The 24,409-nt window shown below is 41.3% G+C and overlaps 1 protein-coding gene across 1 annotated transcript in view; it reads right to left on the bottom strand.

Annotated features, from left to right (window-relative positions):
* The window catches only part of LOC126279094 (sodium-dependent noradrenaline transporter-like), a 393,514-nt gene that overhangs the window by 37,145 nt on the left and 331,960 nt on the right, over window positions 1-24,409 (bottom strand). The window contains exons 8-9 of the mRNA XM_049979564.1: window positions 6,443-6,555; window positions 3,992-4,132 (exon numbers count right to left, since the gene is read on the bottom strand). Of these exons, the coding sequence (XP_049835521.1) occupies window positions 3,992-4,132; window positions 6,443-6,555 (254 nt within the window). The remainder of the gene's footprint in view (window positions 1-3,991; window positions 4,133-6,442; window positions 6,556-24,409) is intronic.

Below are 24,409 nucleotides of genomic sequence, written 5' to 3' on the forward strand. Positions count from 1 at the left end.
CATATGACACTACTGATTTCTTATCTAGTTTACTGAACAAATATATCTTTCTGCTTGTTTTAGTTGCCCTTTGTACTTTGGTAATTATTGTTGCCACAACAGTGTCATGGTCACTATACCAGTTTCACTGTGGACATCCTCAAAGATGTTTGGTTTATTTGTTGCCATTAGATCCAATATATTTCCAGAATGAGTGGGGTTCCTAACTTTCTGTTCCAAACAGTTTACAGAGAAGGCGCTTAGTAATGTTTAACAGGATGTGTTATCACATCCACCATTAACAAAACAGTAATTTTCCCAATTAATTGTTGATAATTAAAGTCTCCGCTGATGATTACAGAATGACTTGGGAACTTATGTACAATTGAACTGAAATGTTCTCTGAAGTTTTTGGTTACATCAGGAGATGAGTTTAGTGAGTGATAGAAGCATCCAATTACCAATTTATGCCCACCTCTGGTACTGAGTCTCGCCCAAACAATCTCACATGCAGCTTGAGTTTTGATCTTGGTAGATCTGAGTTTCTTGTCTGCTGTGACAAATGGACCATCTCCATCTCCCTTTGCCTGTCCTTTTAATATACACTTATATTTTCCCATAAAATCTCACCATTATCAGTTTGAGATTTCAACTAGCCTTTTGTTCCTAGTATTATGTGAGATTCACTCCTTTTAATGAGCATTTCAAACTCTGGCACTTTGTTGCAAATGCTGTGGCAGTTTACCATTAGGATTTTATTACTCTCACCTGCGGGAGGCATTTGTTTTGATCTTACAGTGATACTTCTGGGTTTCCTACAGCTATCATTATCTTGATTGGATGGAGAATTGCCTAATCTAAAAAAACCTTGTGTACATCCCACACACAGTCAGCTACCCTACAGCTGCCTGTGGTGAAGTCCAGGAAGTCACAGCCTAGCTTGCCATAGAACTTCAAAGCCTCTTGTTCAGTCCTTCCACTTGACTCAGAACCAAAGGACCATGATCACTTCTGGGGACAATTCTGCAAATTGTGAGCTTCATTGAAACTCCATGAGCAATTTTTTCTGCCAGTTGCTGGAATGATCCAAACACAGCCTCGGATCACATATGAAAGGCATCATTTGTTCCAGACAGGCATTATTTGTTCCAACATGCATCAAAATCTGCAGTTTGTTGCACCCTGTTTTCTTTATGGCTGTTGGAACAGCCTCTTTGACATGCATGAGCCCCTAGGCATACACACTGAGTGCACCTGGTGTCCTTTCCTGTCCTATGCTGCCATTTTCCTAAGGAGTACCATCATTCACTGTATGTTTGAATTGCCCTAATTAATAGACCCCTACCCTTTTGCATTTGCCACCTCCTGACACCAGACGAAACAAGTTTCCTCAAAACAGGTGAAGTGTGTCCCACTGGCTCAGTTTCAGTTTCAGTTTCAGTGAAAACAGCACCTCAGGCTTGTTTGTTAGGGGGATTGATACAACAGCATGAGTCCTCCCTGGTCCCCACCCACCCTGTAAAGGACACCTAGATCTACCATTGACATGCCGCTTGCTGTCAAGTGGATGGATAATGACAGATCCTATACTTTCTGCACAGGAGACAGGATCCACAGGAGTGGATAGTACTTGAGGTACCTGTGGTACAGACAAGAAGTGACAGATCTTCTTGTGGGTCACATACATGGCCCATCAAGTGCCATCAAAATGCTGGTTATTTCCCCCAGTGTCCTAGATGTCGTTAGCTGCTGGTGCTGAGGTTGAAGATGTCAGTAAGCATTCAGATTTTGGCAGCAGGCCCTCTGGCTTGTTTCCCTGCTGCTACACTCATCTCCTCCTGGAGTAATCTGGCCCACTGAATTGCTGTGCAGCTAAAGTCTGTCTGCAGCAAAGAAGATGTTCCTACAGTTCATATTATACAGAATGTTAGTACAGAGCATAAGTTCTAAGTTGGTTATCATATGTTTGTACTCTCCATTCCCCTATTTATGTTTGCACTATCTTCACTGTCCTGAACTCAAACAATGAGTCTTTGTTTCTTGTCTCTGCACTATCTCTGTGATGAACAATAAAACTTCCAGGGGCTACAGCTATGTCAGGCCCAGTTATATATACCCGGTAGCAGAAAGACTTACCTTAGGGGGAAAAAAGGACAGGTGTACACTCACACACACACACATGTCCATCTGCACATAGGTGTATACATAGGTGTATGTGCAACAATCCCGGGATTGGAATGACTCCTTACCCTCTCCCTTAAAACCCACATCCTTTCGTCTTTCCCTCTCCTTCCCTCTTTCCTGAAGAAGCAACCATTCGTTGTGAAAGCTAGAAATTCTGTGTGTGTGTTTGTGTGTTTTATTTATTGTGCTGTCTACTGGCGCTTTCCCACTTGGTAAGTCTTGGAATCTTTGTTTTTAATATTTACCAAACAAAAGCGCTGGCAGGTCGATAGACACACAAACAAACACAAACATACACACAAAATTCAAGCTTTCACAACGAATGGTTGCTTCATCAGGAAAGAGGGAAGGAGAGGGAAAGACAAAAGGATGTGGGTTTTAAGGGAGAGGGTAAGGAGTAATTCCAATCCCGGGAGCGGAAAGACTTACCTTAGGGGGAAAAGAAGACAGGTATACACTCGCACACACACACATATCCATCCGCACACACACACAGACACAAGCAGACATTTGTAAAGACCTTTACAAATGTCTGCTTGTGTCTTTCCCTCTCCTTCCCTCTTTCCTGACGAAGCAACCGTTGGTTGTGAAAGCTCGAATTTTGTGTGTATGTTTGTGTTTGTTTGTGTGTCTATCAACCTACCAGCGCTTTCTTTCGGTAAGTCACATCATCTTTGTCTTTATATATATAAGGCCTTTTTCAAAAATAGATGACAGTCTCAGGCCTGAGACTGCAGTCATATGTGAGTTGTGTTTGTGTGAGTGTGTGTATGCATGTGTCTGTTGTCTGTTTTTAACAAAGGCCTTGCTGACTGAAAGCTTTATTTGTGACAGTCTTTTTGGTGTGCGTATCTGCATCTCTGCTATATGGTGAGCAGCAACTTTCCTTTTCATAATATGATTACACTGTAAGATATAGATGAGTGGTCTACTGGCAGAGAGAAGGTCTATGACACTGTAGGTGATCATGCTCAAGGCAAATTAGAAATCACAAACAGGTTAAGGAGAGAACAACAAAAAGTGTGGGATAGCTGTGACACTGGGAAATGTGTTTATGAAGCATTTCCTGGTATTACGGAAAGAGTAATGATGAGGGGATGTCTATACATCTTTAGCATTGGTCTACTTTGTATCTGCATAGGGTCAAAACATGAAACACTGATTTATGTGACCATGAACAGCTTGGATTGATGAGGTATGTTGTAATGTAGTGTGTAGTACATCAATATATAACAGAGGAACAACTGTGTATGTCTAATGACAAAAGTATACATGAAGGAGATAGGTGGGTGGAGCACAGAAAATATAACACAAAACAGCATTCACACACACTTTTGAGCACTAGCTCTATCTCTGGAAAAAAGACTCATTCACACACACACACACACACACACACACACACACACACACACACACACACACACACCACACACACACACACACACAATCACACAAACACCTGTACATACCTTGTTTCAGCCATGGCAAGAATCAGTCTCACTATCATACAAATGCTTACAACCGGTAGATATCTAAAGAACTGAGCATTTGATAGCCTCCCCTATGTCCATAGAGAGATACTAGTGACAGATATGCAAGTAACATTGTTTACACAAGAGTGCATTATTTTTCATTTTATGTTATAGTAAAGAAAGAAAAACATGAAAAATGAAGGGACTAAAAAGAAATTTTCATACTAATTTTAACAGTCATTTAATAATTACATGTCATATTGATACTATAGGAAGGAAAATTTTAGAAGAAAAATAATTTATTCAAATGAATATTTGTATAAAAATAAACACAGATATCAAACTGTTTAACATACCGGAGTGACATTAATGAGTGCAATGGAGAAAGAAACTGCGGCTGCTATGAGTGTAAATATTTCTCTGGCAAATTTCTTTCCGTGGAAGAAACCATGAAATTCATCCATCAGACCTGTGATAACACATTCCATACCACCCATCTGGAATAGAAAAGTTAAATAGTTATTAACATTTTTTGAAAGATACTATTGAAATTTACAGCAAATGTGAGTGAAAATCTTTCATTATTTTTAAATGTGAGTAATTTTATTTTTCAGCTTCTCATGTGCTCTATGTAACATCGTAATGTATAGTTACAAATGGTTAATGAGGATGAGTAGGAAGAACAGACATGTAAAGTTTGGATACAGTATTACTAGTGTCCTGCTTGACACAGTCAAGTTATTTAAATATCTGGGCATAGCATTGCAAAGCATTATGAAATGGAACAACCATGTGAGAACTATGATGGGGGAGAATTTTAGGAAAGTGTTGTTCTCCTTTAAAGGAGACAGGATATAGGATACTGGTGTGACCTATTCTTGAGTACTGCTTGATTGTTGGGGATCTGCACCAGGTTGGACTGAAGGAAGACATTAAAGCAATTCAGAGGCAGGCTGCGAGATTTTTTACCGGTAGGTTCGAATAACATGTAAATGTTATGGAGATGCTCCAGGAACTGAAATGGGAATCCCTGGAGGCAACATTCTTTTAGACAAACACTACTGAGAAAATTCAGAGAACAGGCACTTGAAACTGACTGCTGAATGATTCTACTGCCACCAACAAATGTTGCACATAAGAACCGAAAAGATGAGATACAAGAAATTAGGCACATGTTGAGGCATGTAGACAGTTGTTTCTCCCTCACTCTATTTGCAAGTGGAACAGGAATGGAAATGACTAGTAGTGGTACATGATACACTCAGTCATACACTGTACGGTGGCTTACGGAGTATCTGTGTGGATGTAGATGTAGAAACTGCACTGTACTAGTTTTGTTTCTCCTTATTTCAGTGCAGCCCCATAGAATGGCTATTATTGGCTTGTGCCTGAAGTTTAGCAGAGATTTATGGATTTACTAACATTGCTAACATTGTAGTAAGAAAGTGAAATGGAAAAGTGAAAAGAAAAATATAGAATTTGAGGCATCGTTTCCTCATGTCTCACTCTGCGTTAGAATATTCCTCAATTATGGACATTTTCTGCAGTCTATATCCATTCTCAGTCCATATAGGTCCCAAAATTTTCCTAATTATTTTTCCTTCATCTTTCTTTATATTTTCTATATCAGTTTTCCTGTTTAGTGCCAAGGTTTTGCTGGCATATAATGTTGATGGTTTAACTAGTGTTTTTTAAGATCTAATTTTGTCATTTAAAGATAATCATTTTTTATTATAGAGGTTTTGCACTAATCCTAAACCTTTATGAGCTTTTTGTATTCTTTCTTGTTGTGCATACTTTTCAGAAATAATTTCTCCTATATATTTGAAGTGTGATACTCTGTTAATTTCTCCATATTTGAAAATTTCTAAATTTGTTGTTGTAAACACTGTCTCTTTTCAAATGATATCTGCAGGCCGACTTTCTCTACACATTCTATTAGTGTTTCTATCTGTTTTATAGCCATCTCACATGACTCTGCCAAAAATTAACCTATTATTATTATTATTATTATTATTTATTAGTAATATTTCATTTTGAGCCTCATGGACCTATGATATGAGCATATTACTAGCATTTGTAATATGTAACATTCTGATGAAAGGAATGATGTCTCATTAAATATAGCACAACCAGTACAGCAGAAATCACATAACAATTTTACACAAGTGATCAAATATTATCACAATTATGAACTTCTATTGTATGGCATGCAATTCATGACTTCATTACACAAATCCTAAGATGTTTTTCCAATAACAATTACAGATTCTTACAGTGACAGTAACTAGTTCATTGCACCATAATATAGAAGGTGGGCAGCTATTATTTTTATATCAGCCACAGATTTTTATTTTGCATCATACAGAACACTACAGTGTTTTACACTGTGGAAAAAGTACTGTAGGCAGCACAAGGACTTTTACAGTAGATAACATGTGAGTGCTTTTGCATTTAGCTGGGTCACAGTTAACATACTTAATAAGAACTGGTAAGACATTATATATCTTTATGTTTGTGTAAAAGATTCTCTTATGCAGCATGTTGACAAGGGAAGTACAGCTATAAAGCCTGAAGGTCTAGGTAATTTCACTGATTAATAATGGTTTTTTGAAGAATTGTATTTATTGACAAAAGATTGTGATTATTTGTGGATGATGTCTACGAAAAATGGAGACTTGGTTGGAGGGTTCAAATTCTGTATCTACATCTATACACTGCAAACCACTGTGAAGTGCATGACACAGGGTACATCCCAATGTACATTGATAATATATTGCCAGATGCTTGTCTTAGCTCACACATACCGCACTGTCAAGCCCCAGCATGATGAGCATGAAGAAGAACAGCATGGACCAGAAATGAGAGCCTGGCAAAGTCGCCACTGCCTCTGGGTACACTTGGAAGACCAGCCCAGGTCCTGAAACATAAAAGCCTGTCAGTGAGAGTGGTACAATTTTACATAAAATGAAAAATGCAATTATTATCGGATGTGTATGGATTATGCTGCAAATAAATTAGAAGCAATTGTATCCACAATTACAACATTAGAATAAAAAATACTCTTTGCAATTTTTCAGTAAAAACAGCTTCAGGTCGTCTTGAGTTTTCTTCTTATGATTATCATGAAATTCATTGTCAACAGCTTCTGCACACAAGAGACAGTTTGTTTTAAAATCAAAATTTGCTTGAGCTAAATGCAAACTTGGGATTCCATCTGACACTGAATTTCAACAGCTGAAGGCTGTTCCTCTAAAAGAGTTTCTCTCAGAAATCTTTTGAATCCGCTCTGGAGTATTCTTTTCTGGAAGATGTATAAAAAACATGGTTATTTTTTTGTTCCTGGAACCTTCAGTTTTCCCATCTTTTCTCAAGTAATTTGCATTTACCAATCTCTGTATCCCTTTTATAATCATATAAGTCACTGACAACATTGCTGCCATGAATTAAATACTTCTTAACCATAATTTAAAGGAACCTAATTTGGATTAAAATTCATTTTAATAACCACAAATAAGGGCAATAAACTGAAAATAACTCCACTATATAAACACAAGCAATAGATAAGTTATTCCGTATATTCAAACAAGAGAGCTGGACAGGAAATGTCAGAGAGGTATATATATCTAGAAATATATATAAACTGAAGAGCTAGCAGTACTTTTGGTGGGGAAGTGGTCTTACACAGAAGAGCACTGCAACTGCCATATATGATGGCTATAAATCAATTTCCCATCTAGGAGAACAATGTGTGGAAATTTCCGTAGATTCTGTACTTATTGGTTTCTTGCATTGGTTTTTTAGTAACTGACTTATGTATCCCATGTAATATTAGTGATTTTGTGGAAATAAACTCTCCCTCAGGAGTGTCTGTGCACTGCATCAATAGTGATTTAAAGATACACTGCAGACGTGTCGGTACCAATATAACCTTGTGAAACAGAGTGTAGTTGCTTCTTGTGATGTATTGGAGTCAAGTGAGTAGGAACTCGCCTGCGTACTTTTCAGTTTACACACACACACACACACACAAATGGGGGAACTACCGGACCACATTCTGGTGACTGGCCTTCCCTCATCGTTCTACCCTTCACTACTTCCCCCTGCAACCCATCACATACCTAGAACATAATTTATCCCTTAATACAGCTCTACTGCACTTAGGTGAGTCACAGACATTTAATATTTGGTCCCTAACCCACTTCATTTAACAATAAACCTAATTTAATACCATTAAAACAAAAATGAAAATTTAAAGTAACTGAAAAACATAAAAATAAGATTTTAACCAAAATTGAAAAAAAAATTCAATGAAAAGGATATTTACAGATGATGAATAACAAAAAAGATCAGAACAAATGAGAAGGCACTGAGCAAGTTGGAGAGTAAACTTACTGAAGAAGATGAACTGAAAATGATTTATTGAAGTGTCCTTGAAACGTGTGAAAACCTGAAATTTTTATTTAAAAACCTCCCTTTTTTATCTCTTTGGTCCCTGTATTCCCATTTCTTCCAGATCCCATTGTACCTCTTATATCCAGCATACTTTGATATTATTTGCTGTGTTAATCACCCCTGATCCATTCTAAGGATGTCTCCAAAGAAAACACTCCTTCCTTTTCTGATGATGTCTGAGATTCTCTCTATCTTGGTATATAGTTCTTGCTTGCTTCGCTCCTCTTCTAAATTCACCATGTTTTGCTCTTCTAGGTCACAATATGATCCCGAAAACCTTTTGTTCCACCACTTCTAGTCTCTTAAGTACTCCAGTTCTTACTAGATTAAGAGTTTCTGTTGCATGTAAGGCTTCAGGGTGAATCACTGTCTGGCAATGCTTCAGTTTTGTATTCACTGAAATATTCTTCTTATTGCAGACATTCACAGTTAGTTCAGGTGCTAAATTCATTTTGTTTATTTGTGCTCCAATTGCTTCCTTTTCTGTCAGCCCAGTTGCTATCCATTCTCCCAGGTATTTAAATCTCTCCATCTTTTGAATTTTCTGTCTTTCTGTTGTCATCCCTGTAGGAGATGTCTTGATGTTTGTCACAGACTGTATCTTTTTGATGGAGATCTGTAGACCTGCTTTAGTTTAGTTGTGTACTGTGAAATGTTTTTGCTAGAGGCTGTAGTTCTCAAGATACTCCCAGAAAATGCAAAAATGCGCCCTTGATCATCAACCATGACCCCAATTACCTGCCACTGAGAAGAATTTTTAATATACAGGGTGTTACAAAAGGTACAGCCAAACTTTCAGGAAACATTCCTCACACACAAAGAAAGAAAAGATGTTATGTGGGCACGTGTCCGGAAATGCTTACTTTCCATGTTAGAGCTCATTTTATTACTTCTCTTCAAATCACATTAATCATGGAATAGAAACACACAGCAACAGAACGTACCAGTGTGACTTCAAACACTTTGTTACAGGAAATGTTCAAAATGTCCTCCGTTAGCGAGGATACATGCGTCCACCCTCGCATGGAATCCCCGATGCAGCCCTGGAGAATGGCGTATTTTATCACAGCCGTCCACAATAGGAGCACGAAGAGTCTCTACATTTGGTACCAGGGTTGCATAGACAAGAGCTTTCAAATGCCCCCATAAATGATAGTCAAGAGGGTTGAGGTCAGCAGAGCGTGAAGGCCATGGAATTGGTCTGCCTCTACCCATCCATCGGTCACCGAATCTGTTGTTGAGAAGCGTACAAACACGTCAACTGAAATGTGCAGGAGCTCCATCGTGCATGAACCACATGTTGTGTCGTACTTGTAAAGGCACATGTTCTAGCAGCACAGGTAGAGTAGCCCGTATGAAATCATGATAACGTGCTCCATTGAGCTTAGGTGGACGACAAAACTAAAATGAGCTCTAACATGGAAATTAAGCGTTTCTGGACACATGTCCACATAACATCTTTTCTTTATTTGTGTGTGAGGAATGTTTCCTGATAGTTTGGCCGTACCTTTTTGTAACACCCTGAATTTTTCATGGCCCTCCCTATTAGCACTGTAAAAAAATTAGGACTTCATGAATTTTTTTTCCCCATTTGACCATTTTTGGTCTTTGTTGACTGGGCTATTAATGGTTCAAGATAAATTTGCTGCCTCTTTTATTTTTTTATATTTTCCTTTTTCTGTCTTTATCTAAAATGTAACAATATCATGAAAAGGAATGTTGCTACACGCCATATAGCGAAGATGCTGAGTCGCAGATAGACACAACAAAAAGACTGTCACAATATAGCTTCAGTTGCCAGAGGCTGCAGTCCTGTGTGTGTGTGTGTGTGTGTGTGTGTGTGTGTGTGTGTGTGTGTGCGTGTGTCTGTTATATATCTCCACTCTATGGTGTGTAGTAACTTTCCTTTCCATAACATTGTTACATTCCATCCTGGATTTTCCATTGTTTGATTTATCTAAACTGTTGTAGGTTAGAATTTCACTATTTTGTCACATCTAAATATGGATGTGACACACTAAGCCACTTCCTTTCCAAACTGGCAGTCATAACTTGCAGCTAGGAAAGTCATAAAGCTGCCATCACATTCTGCTGCCAAAAGCTGTAAATTTGCTGAGGTGATATGATAAAAGTCTGCGTTCACACACAAAAGTGAGCACGTTAGCATATGTTTAGCCCTGCTGCTGATGTTGGGGCTGGGACATTGTCGACTCAGCATGGTATGAGGGCCAGACTTCCACAGTGGTGACTTGGATTACACCACACCTGGGCCTGGCACTGCAATGTTTCCACAGTTTACATGATTAAAAGTGACATCAAATTGTAACAGAAAAGGGTTGAGTGTCCATAAATACCACTTTCTATGGCCGCACAGTACCTGTCATTGATCACAACCTATACTGAGAAATACTCCATGCCAGTCACTGACATGATGAGAGTCATCCGGCCTCAACTACTACTAGATGGTGCCTCTGAAAGCAGTGGGTCTATGAACTACATTTAATGTCAATGCTGCTGGGAGTTAAACTGGTGCCTTCAAGCTGGGAAACTACTGCCATCTAACTTCATTTGACTCCAGGATGCAGCCCACAGGTCCTTGGTTCACTGACCACACCAGAGTACCATGCTCCTGACCTACTGTGACTGGCTATTGTCATTTGGCCCATCCACTCCTTATGCTTTACATGAGCCACTTGCACTGCTTTGACCATAAGCTCGCTGATGCAAGTGACTGCAACTGCTAGCATCCATGCACAACCAGCACACCACCAGTGTTGTGCAAACATGGGCTTGGCTGCCTCAAGACATCACACACAATTGAGACAATGCCATCAGCTGCTGTATGCATTCTGCAAAATGAACTTGCTATTCTCACTTCCTATATGAATCCTCAACAGCTGAGGCGTGGGTTCATTGTATTTGCTGCCCTCTGTTCAGTCCTGCACCAACATTGTGGCCTATAACAAGGTCAACAACACTCAGAGCCATCCTGACCCCACTACACCCTTTACGAACATTTTGGTCTTCTTTGATTTTTAATGGTTAATCAGGATAGCTTCATTTACTGATTTATTTTTGTACATTTTACTTTTTCTTTTTAATATCTAAAATGTAATAGGTTAGTACTTTACTATTTTGTCACTTTAATAACAGGCACATCTACAGGGTGTTTCAAAAATGACCGGTATATTTGATACGGCAATAAAAACTAAACGAGCAGCGATAGAAATACACAGTTTGTTGCAATATGCTTGGGACAACAGTACATTTTCAGGAGGCAAACTTTCGAAATTACAGTAGTTACAATTTTCAACAACAGATGGCGCTGCAAGAGATGTGAAAGATATAGAAGACAATGCAGTCTGTGGGTGCGCCATTCTGTACGTCGTCTTTCTGCTGTAAGCGTGTGCTGTTCACAACGTGCAAGTGTGCTGTGGACAACATGGTTTATTCCGTAGAACAGAGGATTTTTCTGGTGTTGGAATTCCACCACTTAGAACACAGTGTTGTTGCAACAAGACGAAGTTTTCAACGGAGGTTTAATGTAACCAAAGGACCGAAAAGCGATACAATAAAGGATCTGTTTGAAAAATTTAAACAGACTGGGAACGTGATGGATGAACGTGCTGGAAAGGTAGGGCGACCGCATACGGCAACCACAGAGGGCAACGCACAGCTAGTGCAGCAGGTGATCCAACAGCGGCCTCGGGTTTCCGTTCGCCGTGTTGCAGCTGCGGTCCAAACGACACCAACGTCCACGTATCGTCTCATGCGCCAGAGTTTACACCTCTATCCATACAAAATTCAAACGTGGCAACCCCTCAGTGCCACTACCATTGCTGTACGAGAGACATTCGCTAATGATATAGTGCACAGGATTGATGACGGTGATATGCATGTGGGCAGCATTTGGTTTACTGACGAAACTTATTTTTACCTGGACGGTTTCGTCAATAAACAGAACTGGCGCATATGGGGAACCGAAAAGCCCCATGTTGCAGTCCCATCATCCCTGCATCCTCAAAAAGTACTGGTCTGGGCCGCCATTTCTTCCAAAGGAATCATTGGCCCATTTTTCAGACCTGAAACGATTATTGCATCACGCTATCTGGACATTCTTCGTGAATTTGTGGCAGTACAAAGTCCCTTAGACGACACTGTGAACACCTCATGGTTTATGCAAGATGGTGCCTGGCTACATCGTACGGCTGACGTCTTTAATTTCCTGAATGAATATTTCGATGATCGTGTGATTGCTTGGGCTATCTGAAACATACAGGAGGCGGCGTGGATTGGCCTCCCTATTCACCAGACATGAACTCCTGTGACTTCTTTCTGTGGGAACACTTGAAAGACCAGGTGTACCGCCAGAATCCAGAAACAATTGAACAGCTGAAGCAGTACATCTCATCTACATGTGAAGCCATTCCGCCAGACACGTTGTCATAGGTTTCGGGTAATTTCATTCAGAGACTATGCCATATTATTGCTATGCATGGTGGATATGTGGAAAATATCGTACTATAGAGTTTCCCAGACCGCAGCGCCATCTGTTGTTGACAATTGTAACTACTGTAATTTCGAAAGTTTGTCTGCCTGAAAATGTACTGTTGTCCCAAGCATATTGCAACAAACGGTGTATTTCTATCGCTGCTCGTTTAGTTTGTATTGCCGTTTCAAATATACCGGTCATTTTTGAAACACCCTGTATATAGAGATGCAGTGCACAAATCCAGTCAGTATGCATTTTGTAATCAGCCTGTAAACTATAATGTAACATATTAGTCAATCAGTGACTGCATTCAAAATGTGAAAGTCTATTTACTCAGTCATTGTCTGTAACTTATTACAGAAAGTTTTATGTCCATTAGTCTTTATGCTGTTATGTTAAGTATCAGTCAGTCTGTGCCCAGGAGTAAATATATAAACTTCTATTTAAGACAACTTGTTTATTTGTTATGCCACTTGTTATAATGTTTGCTAGGCTAATGTGGCTTACTGACCCTGATGATAAATTGAAACAGTTCATGGCAAGCAAGCTGGTCCTATGAAGTGTTTATGAACAATAATTATAAATGAAGTTAAAGTCCATTTCAAGTGGATTGTGTACAGTAATGTCAAGTTGTTTAAAGTTTATAATAATCACCGAGAAGAAGCTAGTCAAAGAAGATATTCTCTGAGACTTATGAGATGTACAAGACTGGTGAGTGAGTTACGTTTTGTCCTGTCATCCCTCAGTTTGTCTTAGATGCACACCACCGTTCTTCTAGATAATGATTTTCACCTTGTATAAGTTCATAACATTCATCATACTCATTGTTTATGATTGAATTACATGAATGTACCATACACTGCATCACAGAAACGTGAATCACTCAGAAGACACGGGCAGATGTCAATGTAACTTTGTACATATATTAAAAACAAAGATTCCAAGACTTACCAAGCGGGAAAGCGCCGGCAGACAGGCACATGAACAAAACACACAAACACACACACACAGAATTACGAGCTTTTGCAACTGGCAGTTGCTTCATCAGGAAAGAGGGAAGGAGAGGGAAAAATGAAAGGATGTGGGTTTTAAGGGAGAGGGTAAGGGGTCATTCCAATCCCGGGAGCGGAAAGACTTCCCTTAGGGGAAAAAAAGGACAGGTGTACACTCGCACACACACACACATATCCATCCGCACATACACAGACACAAGCAGACATATTTAAAGGCAAAGAGTTAAGGGCAGAGATGTCAGTCGAGGCGGAAGTACAGAGGCAAAGAAGTTGTTGAAAGACAGGTGAGGTATGAGCGGCGGCAACTTGAAATTAGCGGAGGTTGAGGCCTGGCGGATATCGAGAAGAGAGGATATACTGAAGGGCGAGTTCCCATCTCCGGAGTTCGGATAGGTTGGTGTTGGTGGGAAGTATCCAGATAACTCGGACGGTGTAACACTGTACCAAGATGTGCTGGCCGTGCATCAAGGCATGTTTAGCCACAGGGTGATCCTCATTACCAACAAACACTGTCTGCCTGTGTCCATTCATGCGAATGGACAGTTTGTTGCTGGTCATTCCCACATAGAAAACATCACAGTGCAGGCAGGTCAGTTGGTAAATCACGTGGGTGCTTTCACATGTGGCTCTCCCTTTGATTGTGTACACCTTCCGGGTTACAGGACTGGAGTAGGTGGTGGTGGGAGGGTGCATAGGACAGGTTTTACACCGGGGGCGGTTGCAAGGGTAGGAGCCAGAGTGTAGGGGAGGTGGTTTGGGGATTTCATAGGGATGAACCAAGAGGTTACGAAGGTTAGGTGGACAGCGGAAAGACACTCTTGGTGGAGTGGGGAGGATTTCATGAAGGATGGATCTCATTTCGGGGCAGGATTTTAGGAAGCTGTATCCCTGCTGGAGAGCCACATTCAAGGTCTGATCTAGTCCCGGGAAGTATTCTGTTACAAGTGGGGCACTTTTGGGGTTCTTCTGTGAGAGGTTCTGGGTTTGAGGGGATGAGGAAGTGGCTCTGGTTATCTGCTTCTGTACCAGGTTGGGAGGGTAGTTGCGGGATGCGAAAGCTGTTTTCAGGTTGTTGGTGTAATGGTCGAGGGATTCAGGACTGGAGCAGATTCGTTTGCCACGAAGGCCTAGGCTGTAGGGAAGGGACCGTTTGATATGGAATGGGTGGCAGCTGTCATAATGGAGGTACTGTTGCTTGTTGGTGGGTTTGATGTGGACGGATGTGTGCAGCTGGCCATTGGACAGATGGAGGTCAACATCTAGGAAAGTGGCATGGGATTTGGAGTAGGACCAGGTGAATCTGATGGAACCAAAGGAGTTGAGGTTGGAGAGGAAATTCTGGAGTTGTTCTTCACTGTGAGTCCAGATCATGAAGATGTCATCAATAAATCTGTACCAAACTTTGGGTTGGCAGGCTTGGGTAACCAAGAAGGCTTCCTCTAAGCGACCCATAAATAGGTTGGCATACGAGGGGGCCATCCTGGTACCCATGGCTGTTCCCTTTAATTGTTGGTATGTCTGGCCTTCAAAAGTGAAGAAGTTGTGGGTCAGGATGAAGCTGGCTAAGGTGACGAGGAAAGAGGTTTTAGGTAGGGTGGCAGGCTTGTCTGACATTTGGCATTACTCCCAAAGGCCTCACACTTAAAGTTCCCATCTCTGGCTGCAATCCTTCTTTCCATCAGTCCTTATACCAGTTCCAAACAGCACAATCCATAGCCCTCACCCGCCTAATCCTTCACCTATACATCGACTCGGCCAATGAACACACCCGTCAACTCCTATCCCAAATCAAAGTCCTCAATCTTTCCTCTCCCACATCCACACCGGCTGTACATAGCATCCTCCTACAGGCCAACCGCAAATTAGAACAACATGCCACCCTCCACCTCAAAAAACTATCCAATCTCCTGGTTTCCCACCTCCGGAAAGGCAACTCACTCACCCTCCACAACCTTTCCAACAAACCTCAACCTCCTCTCATTGCACACAGACCCAGTCTCTCCCATCTACTCAATCTCCCACTTCCAGCTCCACTCCCCCCAACACCTCAAAATTCTAGTCAACACAATCTGGAACCGCAACACCCCAATTCAGTAGTTAACCTTTCCTCCAAACCCCTCTCCCAATCCGAAACCTCTGTCCTATCCAAAGGCCTCACCTTCAGCCCCACTCCCAGGTTCAACCAAACTGCCCTTGTCAAGGATTTACTGTCCTACACTCGTAGTCTCTGCTGGAAATATCACTTTGTCACGAAGAAAAACAATCCTGATCCCACTCCTAATGATCCAACTCCCCAAGACACTATCCAAATTGAACCCTGCCTGCAACAGTTCCGTCCTCCATCACAGCGGGACCCACCTCCTCTTCCTCAAAATCACCCTCTCCAAACCTTCCAGGAATTTCTCACTTCCAGCCTTGCCTCTCAATCTTTCTTGAAAAACCTTAATCCTACTCCCAACATCACCACAGCCGAATCCTAGGCTATCCGTGATCTGAAAGCTGGCCGATCCATCATCATTCTTCCGGCTGACAAGGGTTCCACGACTGTGGTACTTGATCGTCGGGAGTATGTGGCTGAGGGACTGCGTCAGCTTTCAGACAACTCTACATACAAAGTTTGCCGAAGTAATCCCATTCCTGATGTCCAGGCGGAGCTTCAAGGAATCCTCAGAACCTTAGGCCCCCTACAAAACCTTTCACCTGACTCCATCAAACTCCTCACCCCACCGTCACCTCGCACTCCTACCTTCTACCTACTTCCTAAAATTCACAAACCCAAACATCCTGGCCGCCCCATTGTAGCTGGTTACCAAGCCCCCACAGAACGTATCTCTGCCTACTTAGATCAACACCTTCAACCCATTACATGCAGTCTCCCATCCTTCATCAAAGACACCAACCACTTTCTCGAACGCCTGGAATCCGTACCCAGTCTGTTACCCCCAGAAACCATCCTGGTAACCATTGATGCCACTTCCATATACACAAATATCCCGCACGTCTAGGGCCTCGCTGCAATGGAGCACTTCCTTTCACGCTGATCACCTGCCACCCTACCTAAAACCTCTTTCCTCGTCACCTTAGCCAGCTTCATCCTGACCCACAACTTCTTCACTTTTGAAGGCCAGACATACCAACAATTAAAGGGAACAGCCATGGGTACCAGGATGGCCCCCTCGTATGCCAACCTATTTATGGGTCGCTTAGAGGAAGCCTTCTTGGTTACCCAAGCCTGCCAACCCAAAGTTTGGTACAGATTTATTGATGACATCTTCATGATCTGGACTCACAGTGAAGAACAACTCCAGAATTTCCTCTCCAACCTCAACTCCTTTGGTTCCATCAGATTCACCTGGTCCTACTCCAAATCCCATGCCACTTTCCTAGATGTTGACCTCCATCTGTCCAATGGCCAGCTGCACACATCCGTCCACATCAAACCCACCAACAAGCAACAGTACCTCCATTATGACAGCTGCCACCCATTCCATATCAAACGGTCCCTTCCCTACAGCCTAGGCCTTCGTGGCAAACGAATCTGCTCCAGTCCTGAATCCCTCGACCATTACACCAACAACCTGAAAACAGCTTTCGCATCCCGCAGCTACCCTCCCAACCTGGTACAGAAGCAGATAACCAGAGCCACTTCCTCATCCCCTCATACCCAGAACCTCTCACAGAAGAACCCCAAAAGTGCCCCACTTGTAACAGAATACTTCCCGGGACTAGATCAGACCTTGAATGTGGCTCTCCAGCAGGGATACAGCTTCCTAAAATCCTGCCCCGAAATGAGATCCATCCTTCATGAAATCCTCCCCACTCCACCAAGAGTGTCTTTCTGCCGTCCACCTAACCTTCGTAACCTCTTGGTTCATCCCTATGAAATCCCCAAACCACCTCCCCTACACTCTGGCTCCTACCCTTGCAACCGCCCCCGGTGTAAAACCTGTCCTATGCACCCTCCCACCACCACCTACTCCAGTCCTGTAACCCGGAAGGTGTACACAATCAAAGGGAGAGCCACATGTGAAAGCACCCACGTGATTTACCAACTGACCTGCCTGCACTGTGATGCTTTCTATGTGGGAATGAGCAGCAACAAACTGTCCATTCGCATGAATGGACACAGGCAGACAGTGTTTGTTGGTAATGAGGATCACCCTGTGGCTAAACATGCCTTGATGCACGGCCAGCACATCTTGGTACAGTGTTACACCGTCCGAGTTATCTGGATACTTCCCACCAACACCAACCTATCCGAACTCCGGAGATGGGAACTCGCCCTTCAGTATATCCTCTCTTCTCGATATCCGCCAGGCCTCAACCTCCGCTAATTTCAAGTTGCCGCCGCTCATACCTCACCTGTCTTTCAACAACTTCTTTGCCTCTGTACTTCCGCCTCGACTGACATCTCTGCCCTTAACTCTTTGCCTTTAAATATGTCTGCTTGTGTCTGTGTATGTGTGGATGGATATGTGTGTGTGTGTGTGTGTGAGTGTACACCTGTCCTTTTTTTCCCCTAAGGGAAGTCTTTCCGCTCCCGGGATTGGAATGACCCCTTACCCTCTCCCTTAAAACCCACATCCTTTCATTTTTCCCTCTCCTTCCCTCTTTCCTGACGAAGCAACTGCCAGTTGCGAAAGCTCGTAATTCTGTGTGTGTGTGTTTGTGTGTTTTGTTCATGTGCCTGTCTGCCGGCGTTTTCCCGCTTGGTAAGTCTTGGAATCTTTGTTTTTAATATATTTTTCTTATGTGGAAGTTTCTTTCTGTTTTATTTACATCAGCATTAACTTTGTACATATGCACACTATCAGTGGGCATGTGAATGGTTAGAGATGACATTTTCTGCTGTTGTATAATGGTCACCAGAGTGAAATAGCATGGTTTCTTGGTCAGTGCTGTTACCAGGACATTTTAGGGTGCAGGGCCCAGTGTGAGATGTTGAGTGAATGCTGTGAGGGACAAGGAGATGCTGCATGCCTGAGACATCACAGCACATGACAGAATTTGAAGGGGGCTTCACTCCACTTGGCTAGGATTTGTAGGACATTTGGATGTGACTATGAGCCAATATTGGACTGCATGGGAAACTAAGCACAGGAATATTTGTCATCAAAGTTCCAGTTGAGCATGTTCAACCATCATAAGGAATGGTCATTGTACTGTGCACCAAGCACATCATAACCCCTTCAGTTTTGTGCCTGCCATCTGAGAAGAAGTAATGGACTCACTGCAACATTATGTGACATTCTGCGCAAGTGATAAGCGACTAGCAGCAACCTGGCTAGAGAACTACCGTCTCACACACAGGCTGCCGTTTACACCACAACACAAAGAGCTGTGTTTGGAGGGGTGCCATGACTGCGATGAATGCACTGATGAAGTATGGTGTGTTCAGAGCTGAATTGCTGTTTCACACTATCCTGGATGACCATTGTTGGGAAGTATGGTGGTGATCTGGAGAGATACTATACATCCAATATTTTGGAGAAGCACAGTGATGTTGCTTCTGGTGGCACAGTGCAGAGAGAAATTGGGTATGACTTCATGACACAGCTGGTAGTGATTGAGGGAACTCTGATAGCACAGTGGTATGTCACAGACATCCTCTCATGTAACAGTATGGTGGTGCCATATTTCAGAAGGATAATTCCCATGCACACATGACACAAGTCTCTATGAACTGTCTGCATGATCTTGCTGTACTCCCACCGCCCAGATCTGACCCTGCTAGAACATGTGTGGTACCAGTTTAGATGTCAGCCCCATCCCAATGCCAATATCCAGGACCAGTTACAACAGCTGTGGGCCATCTTACTTCACAAGAAGATACAACAGCTTTAGGACACCATTACCAAATGATTCAATGCATGCATCCATATTAGAAGGGGTGCAATGTCATATTGATAAGTGGTCCCATACTGCCCAGTTCTTTTGTAAATTTGATTCAAATTTGTTACAACTGAAATAACATCACATACTCTTTTACAATGTGAAGTTTCATTTCATTTCCTCCTACCCTTCTGAGTGCTTCAGTTTTTGTCAGACAGTATAGTTATTAATTTGAAGCAAACAAATTTTCTCAAGAGAAATTATGAAAGGAATAAAAGAGAAACTTTTGTTTGGTGTTCAAACCAGGAAGATTTTTGATGACATCTTAAGTTGCAGTAGTAGAAGAAAATGAAGATCAGGCTCAATGATGAGATCATTAGAGATGGGACACAACCTCAGAGTAAGGAAGAATGTGGTAGGAAATGAACTGAGTCATTTTCCAAGGATTCACCTTGGCATTTGCTTTAAGTGACTTAAGTGTTATGGCACCAGCTGAGGGTCAGACTTTACAAGCAGCTGAGGGTCTCAGCTGGCCAGTTGTCTGTGAAATTCTGCTACTAGGTGCTAAAATAACGCTGGCTTAGCATTCTTCAATCCACAGTCTGCCACAGCAGTGGGCTGGGCTTCCACATGCTGTGACACAGTGCTGTGCTTCTGCAGCAACATGACGGGAGGTGGGTGCCTCTCATGACATAGCTGGCAAGGGTGACTATAAATGCTCTGTGCTTTGCCACGAGCTGCATTTCTTCCTGGCTTGCCAACTGTAGTCGATGCTGTGACAGTCTCCTTGCCAGCTGATGGTCCAATGTGGGGACGAGGAGCTTCAACCTCACCAAGCTGCACCATCAGCTTAGCCACTGGTCTATGAGCTGCCAGCTAGACCTGATGGTTCTGCATCTTGAGCTAGTGCTGTACAGTGAAGGACAGTTCTAGGACATCATTGTCTGACACACCAATCTACTCCAAGGGTTTGGATTCAGCACCAGGTATCTGCTGTTTGGAGCTGCGAGTAGTCCAGAATAAGCTTGCTAAATGTTGGGTTAATGTCATCCTTGCGTCAGCAAGCCCATTTCACTGGCCACTGGTATTTTTCTGTGGTAGCCCGATACGCACACCACCATGTGGCAATGCGCATTGCTGCTGTTATGCTGAAATACGATGTCACTACCCCAAGGACCATGCAGCCGCTGGGACACAAACATTGGCCTATCGTACAGCATAAAGAATGTTGACACTGAATGGTTCTATCTGGCCACAGTATTGGTGGAATGCAACCCACAGTTCCTGTACATGCTGTTGGGCACAGAAGCAGTCTTCCTGGCCGGTACTGGTGTCAGTGATGCTCGTTGCTACCCTGCATACCTCAGTGAGGTACAGCGCTACCACATTATTATCGTAAAAGTGACTTGGCAGACCCAGTACCATCACATAAGGAAATAATGCAAAAGCTAAATCTGGATGGCTGGATGGTTTTGGAAATTAATGGCAGGAACACCCGGGCAGGCACAGGTCCATGACTCCTGTTGTGGTGGGGGGGGGGGGGGGGGAGGGTATCTGCAAGTACTGTCTTCTTTCAGAGGTCAAGGTGCTCATTTGTCATGAGGTGATTAATAAGTTTGTCAAAAAATGTAAGTATTTTCATGTTTGTCACTTCAATAAAATTTTATTGGTTCTGTTCAAATTTCTGATTTAACTTCTGTTATGTTAATCTACTTCTATAGCTTTCAGGAAGAAAGTATGAGCTTGTTGCATAGTATTGCATTTTATTGATCCAGGCAATCACATTATTGTATAGTTGTACATATGATGTTGGACTGGGAAAGAGAGCATATTTACAAGTAATTTTTACAAACTGATTTTTACATTATTTTGTAGTGAGGAAATTATCTATCTTAAACAAAATAGTCAACACAAATCATAGAATTGTATGGTTGTACATGTGATATTGGGCAGGTCAAGAGAACATATTTGCAAGTAATTTTTAATAAATTGATTTTACATTATTTTGTAATGAGGAAATTATCTATCTTTAACAAAACAGTAAATACAAATGTTGTACAGTAAAATAGAAACAGCCAATACAAATGTAATAGTAAAATAATCCAGTATATTTCATAGTCATGCGCAGTATATAATAATTCAGTATATTACATAGACATGCACAGTATATAGGCCTAATTTTCAGACCTAATTGAACATTTATTATAAAATTGTTTACAATTTTAACCCCTTTCAAAAAATGAGCAACTGCATAAAAGCATTGGTCTAAGATAATTTTTAACTTATGTGTGAAGACTCTTGGGTTCTTTGTTGCTTTGATTTCATTTGGTAAATTATTATACATTTGTATCCCAACATTTAAAACACTTTTTTGGTAGCAGGTCGTTCTGGACTGAATCATATGTAGGTCAGACTGCTGCCTTGTTGCATAGTTATGAATATCTCAATTGAATTTTAATGTGCAGTCATTGTTTAACAGGTATGACTTGACAAATGAGACGATATTATAAATGTAATCAGAGGGCAGTATCTTGATGAAACGTTATGTAAAAGAAAAATGTAATTAGCTATGTTTTCTTGCTCCTTTTATGAACATTGTCACCTTTGTGACTAATATCCAACATTTTCTTTCCATACCAGAAAAATGTGCTCTTGTAAGTCCTCTGAAACATGCATGGGAAAAACTGGTACAAAGTAATTGTACCCTGACAGTCACCTAAGTGTGTGTGGCACATGTTACTTTATGTCAATTCACCCCTTTCCTGTTTCAGTCATAGAGCAACACAGGAAGGACGACTATTGCTAAGCCTAAATTTGAACTCAAATCTCCCTAATTTTACTTTCACCATTTTAGTTTCCCCACCACTGGACATGGAGATGGATGTGGATGGTTATCGAAGTCCAATAGTACAGAACAATGTCGTGGAGTGTGCACATGAAGCATGGCTTAGACAGAGCCACTGGCTCAGTGTTTATATGTCTGGCCCATCAGTTCTTAAGATGATTTCAACTACAGTGGACCAGTCCCTCACCTCACACTGTGCTCAGTTTTCCACATACTAATGACAGTTTCCATGTTCATCGAGTTTATGTTCATCTCCATGCTTCATTTCTATCTATTGTTCAGATACTATGCTCCCCTGCAGTTTCAGACTCCAATGTCAAGTTTCATTCCTTCTTCCAGAATTAAGTTTCTGGCTTGTTGTCAAGCTACTGTCGGCTCATATAGTCTACATTCATGTTGATAGAGACAGTTCATGGTGTTGTCAAGCCTTGTTTAGATACTGAAATGACCTTTTCACGAGCTATATGTTAGAGCAGGAATACATTGGCTGATTCTCTCAGAAATGCACAATTGCAGAATTTTGACAGTAAACCAGATGGTGATGTCTTGTAACCTCTGCCACTGGAGCTCGATAAGGTTATCTATGATGTTTTTCCACTTACTAAACAAAGTCTGATGAGGGTAGTGTACTAGATGTATACAATTTTCACATAAGAGAGTACGTATGTTGCTATGCTATTACTGTCAGTAATGTGCAATTTAGTAGTAATCTACCACTTATTGTAATAACATGAATGGCCTAATGGGGCTTCCAAAGTTATCTGCAACGTCTTTTTTATAGCCCCAACAGGCCATCAAGTTTAGGGACTGGATTAATAAAGTAATAGATGGTTCAGATTCACAGAAAATACATCCTGCTATACCAATTTTTGAAATTGATGGAAAAACAGTCTCATCTGTGAGTGACACAAAATATTAGGTATACATATTCAGCAAAACCTAAAATGGGAGACACATCTTATCCGTGTAAATAAAAAGCCAAACACACTAACGTACGCAGTAAGAATCCTCATGCAAAATACAAGCCATGCGTCTGTGATCACAATGTACCATGGCAGTATTCAGTCACTGCTGATGTATGGCATTATCTTTTGGGGGAACTCTGTAGGTACAAACTAAACATTTAGGCTACAGAAAAAGATTGTTAGAATAATAAACCATGCTAAGTACAGAGACTCCTGTAGACCAATATTTAAAAATCTCAGTATGCTGCCTCTTCCTTGCTTATATATGTATGAAATGCTAAATTTCACAAAAGGAAGAATTTTAAAAGATGGAAATATCTTCAAGTATAACTGTGATTACCACCCTCATGATACTAGGCTGAAGTATTACTTGCATGTCAATACAGTAAGTACAAACATTTGTAAGAGAGGAGTATGTCATATTGGCATAATGCTGTACAATCACATGCCACCCTATTTGAAACAGATGCAAAATTTACAAAAGTTTAAAGTGAAACTGAAAGAGTACTTGCCTGATCCCTACTTCTATTCTGTTTCCGAGTTTTTAGAGTATCAGAAAAGTGTAGTGTAACTGCTCAAATATTCTTAATAAGTCCATCATTTTATTTCATTACATTAAATTTGTCATCAATATTCAACATGTATTGAATAATTTTTAATTATTTATCCTTTCAAAATAACAATGTGTATGATGTTGTATATACTGTACCAACCTGACTTGTCCTACATCGTTTGTGCAAAATATGTACCTAAACACGATTTACAGGATCAATAAAGAAATACAAATGCAAATACAAGTTAAAATGGTGGCTTCAGTGATTCAGGTATTTTATATAGTCTCCCCACACTTGAGTGCAACACACAGAACATTCATACAACTGTGTGGAACTGTTAGAAAAAGCTTTCTCTTGGGTGATGTTGAACCTGCAAGTCACAATGGCCTGAACATCGATTACGTTATCAAAGTGTTGGTCATTTACGCGAATGTCTGCACTTCGTCATTTTGTGGTATGTTTGTATTGATAACATCAACTCTCATCACCTATGATGACTTTTTCCAGAAAAGTATTGTCCTAATTTTGCATTTCAGTCAAGTCGTCATTTTGCTTTGGGAGTCAAGGTGTGTGGGACAAACTTTGCACTCACTTTAGGGAATTACCTGCGTATTTCAT

The sequence above is a fragment of the Schistocerca gregaria genome, chromosome 6, assembly GCF_023897955.1.
Source record: "Schistocerca gregaria isolate iqSchGreg1 chromosome 6, iqSchGreg1.2, whole genome shotgun sequence".
NCBI classification, from domain to species: Eukaryota; Metazoa; Arthropoda; class Insecta; order Orthoptera; family Acrididae; genus Schistocerca; species Schistocerca gregaria.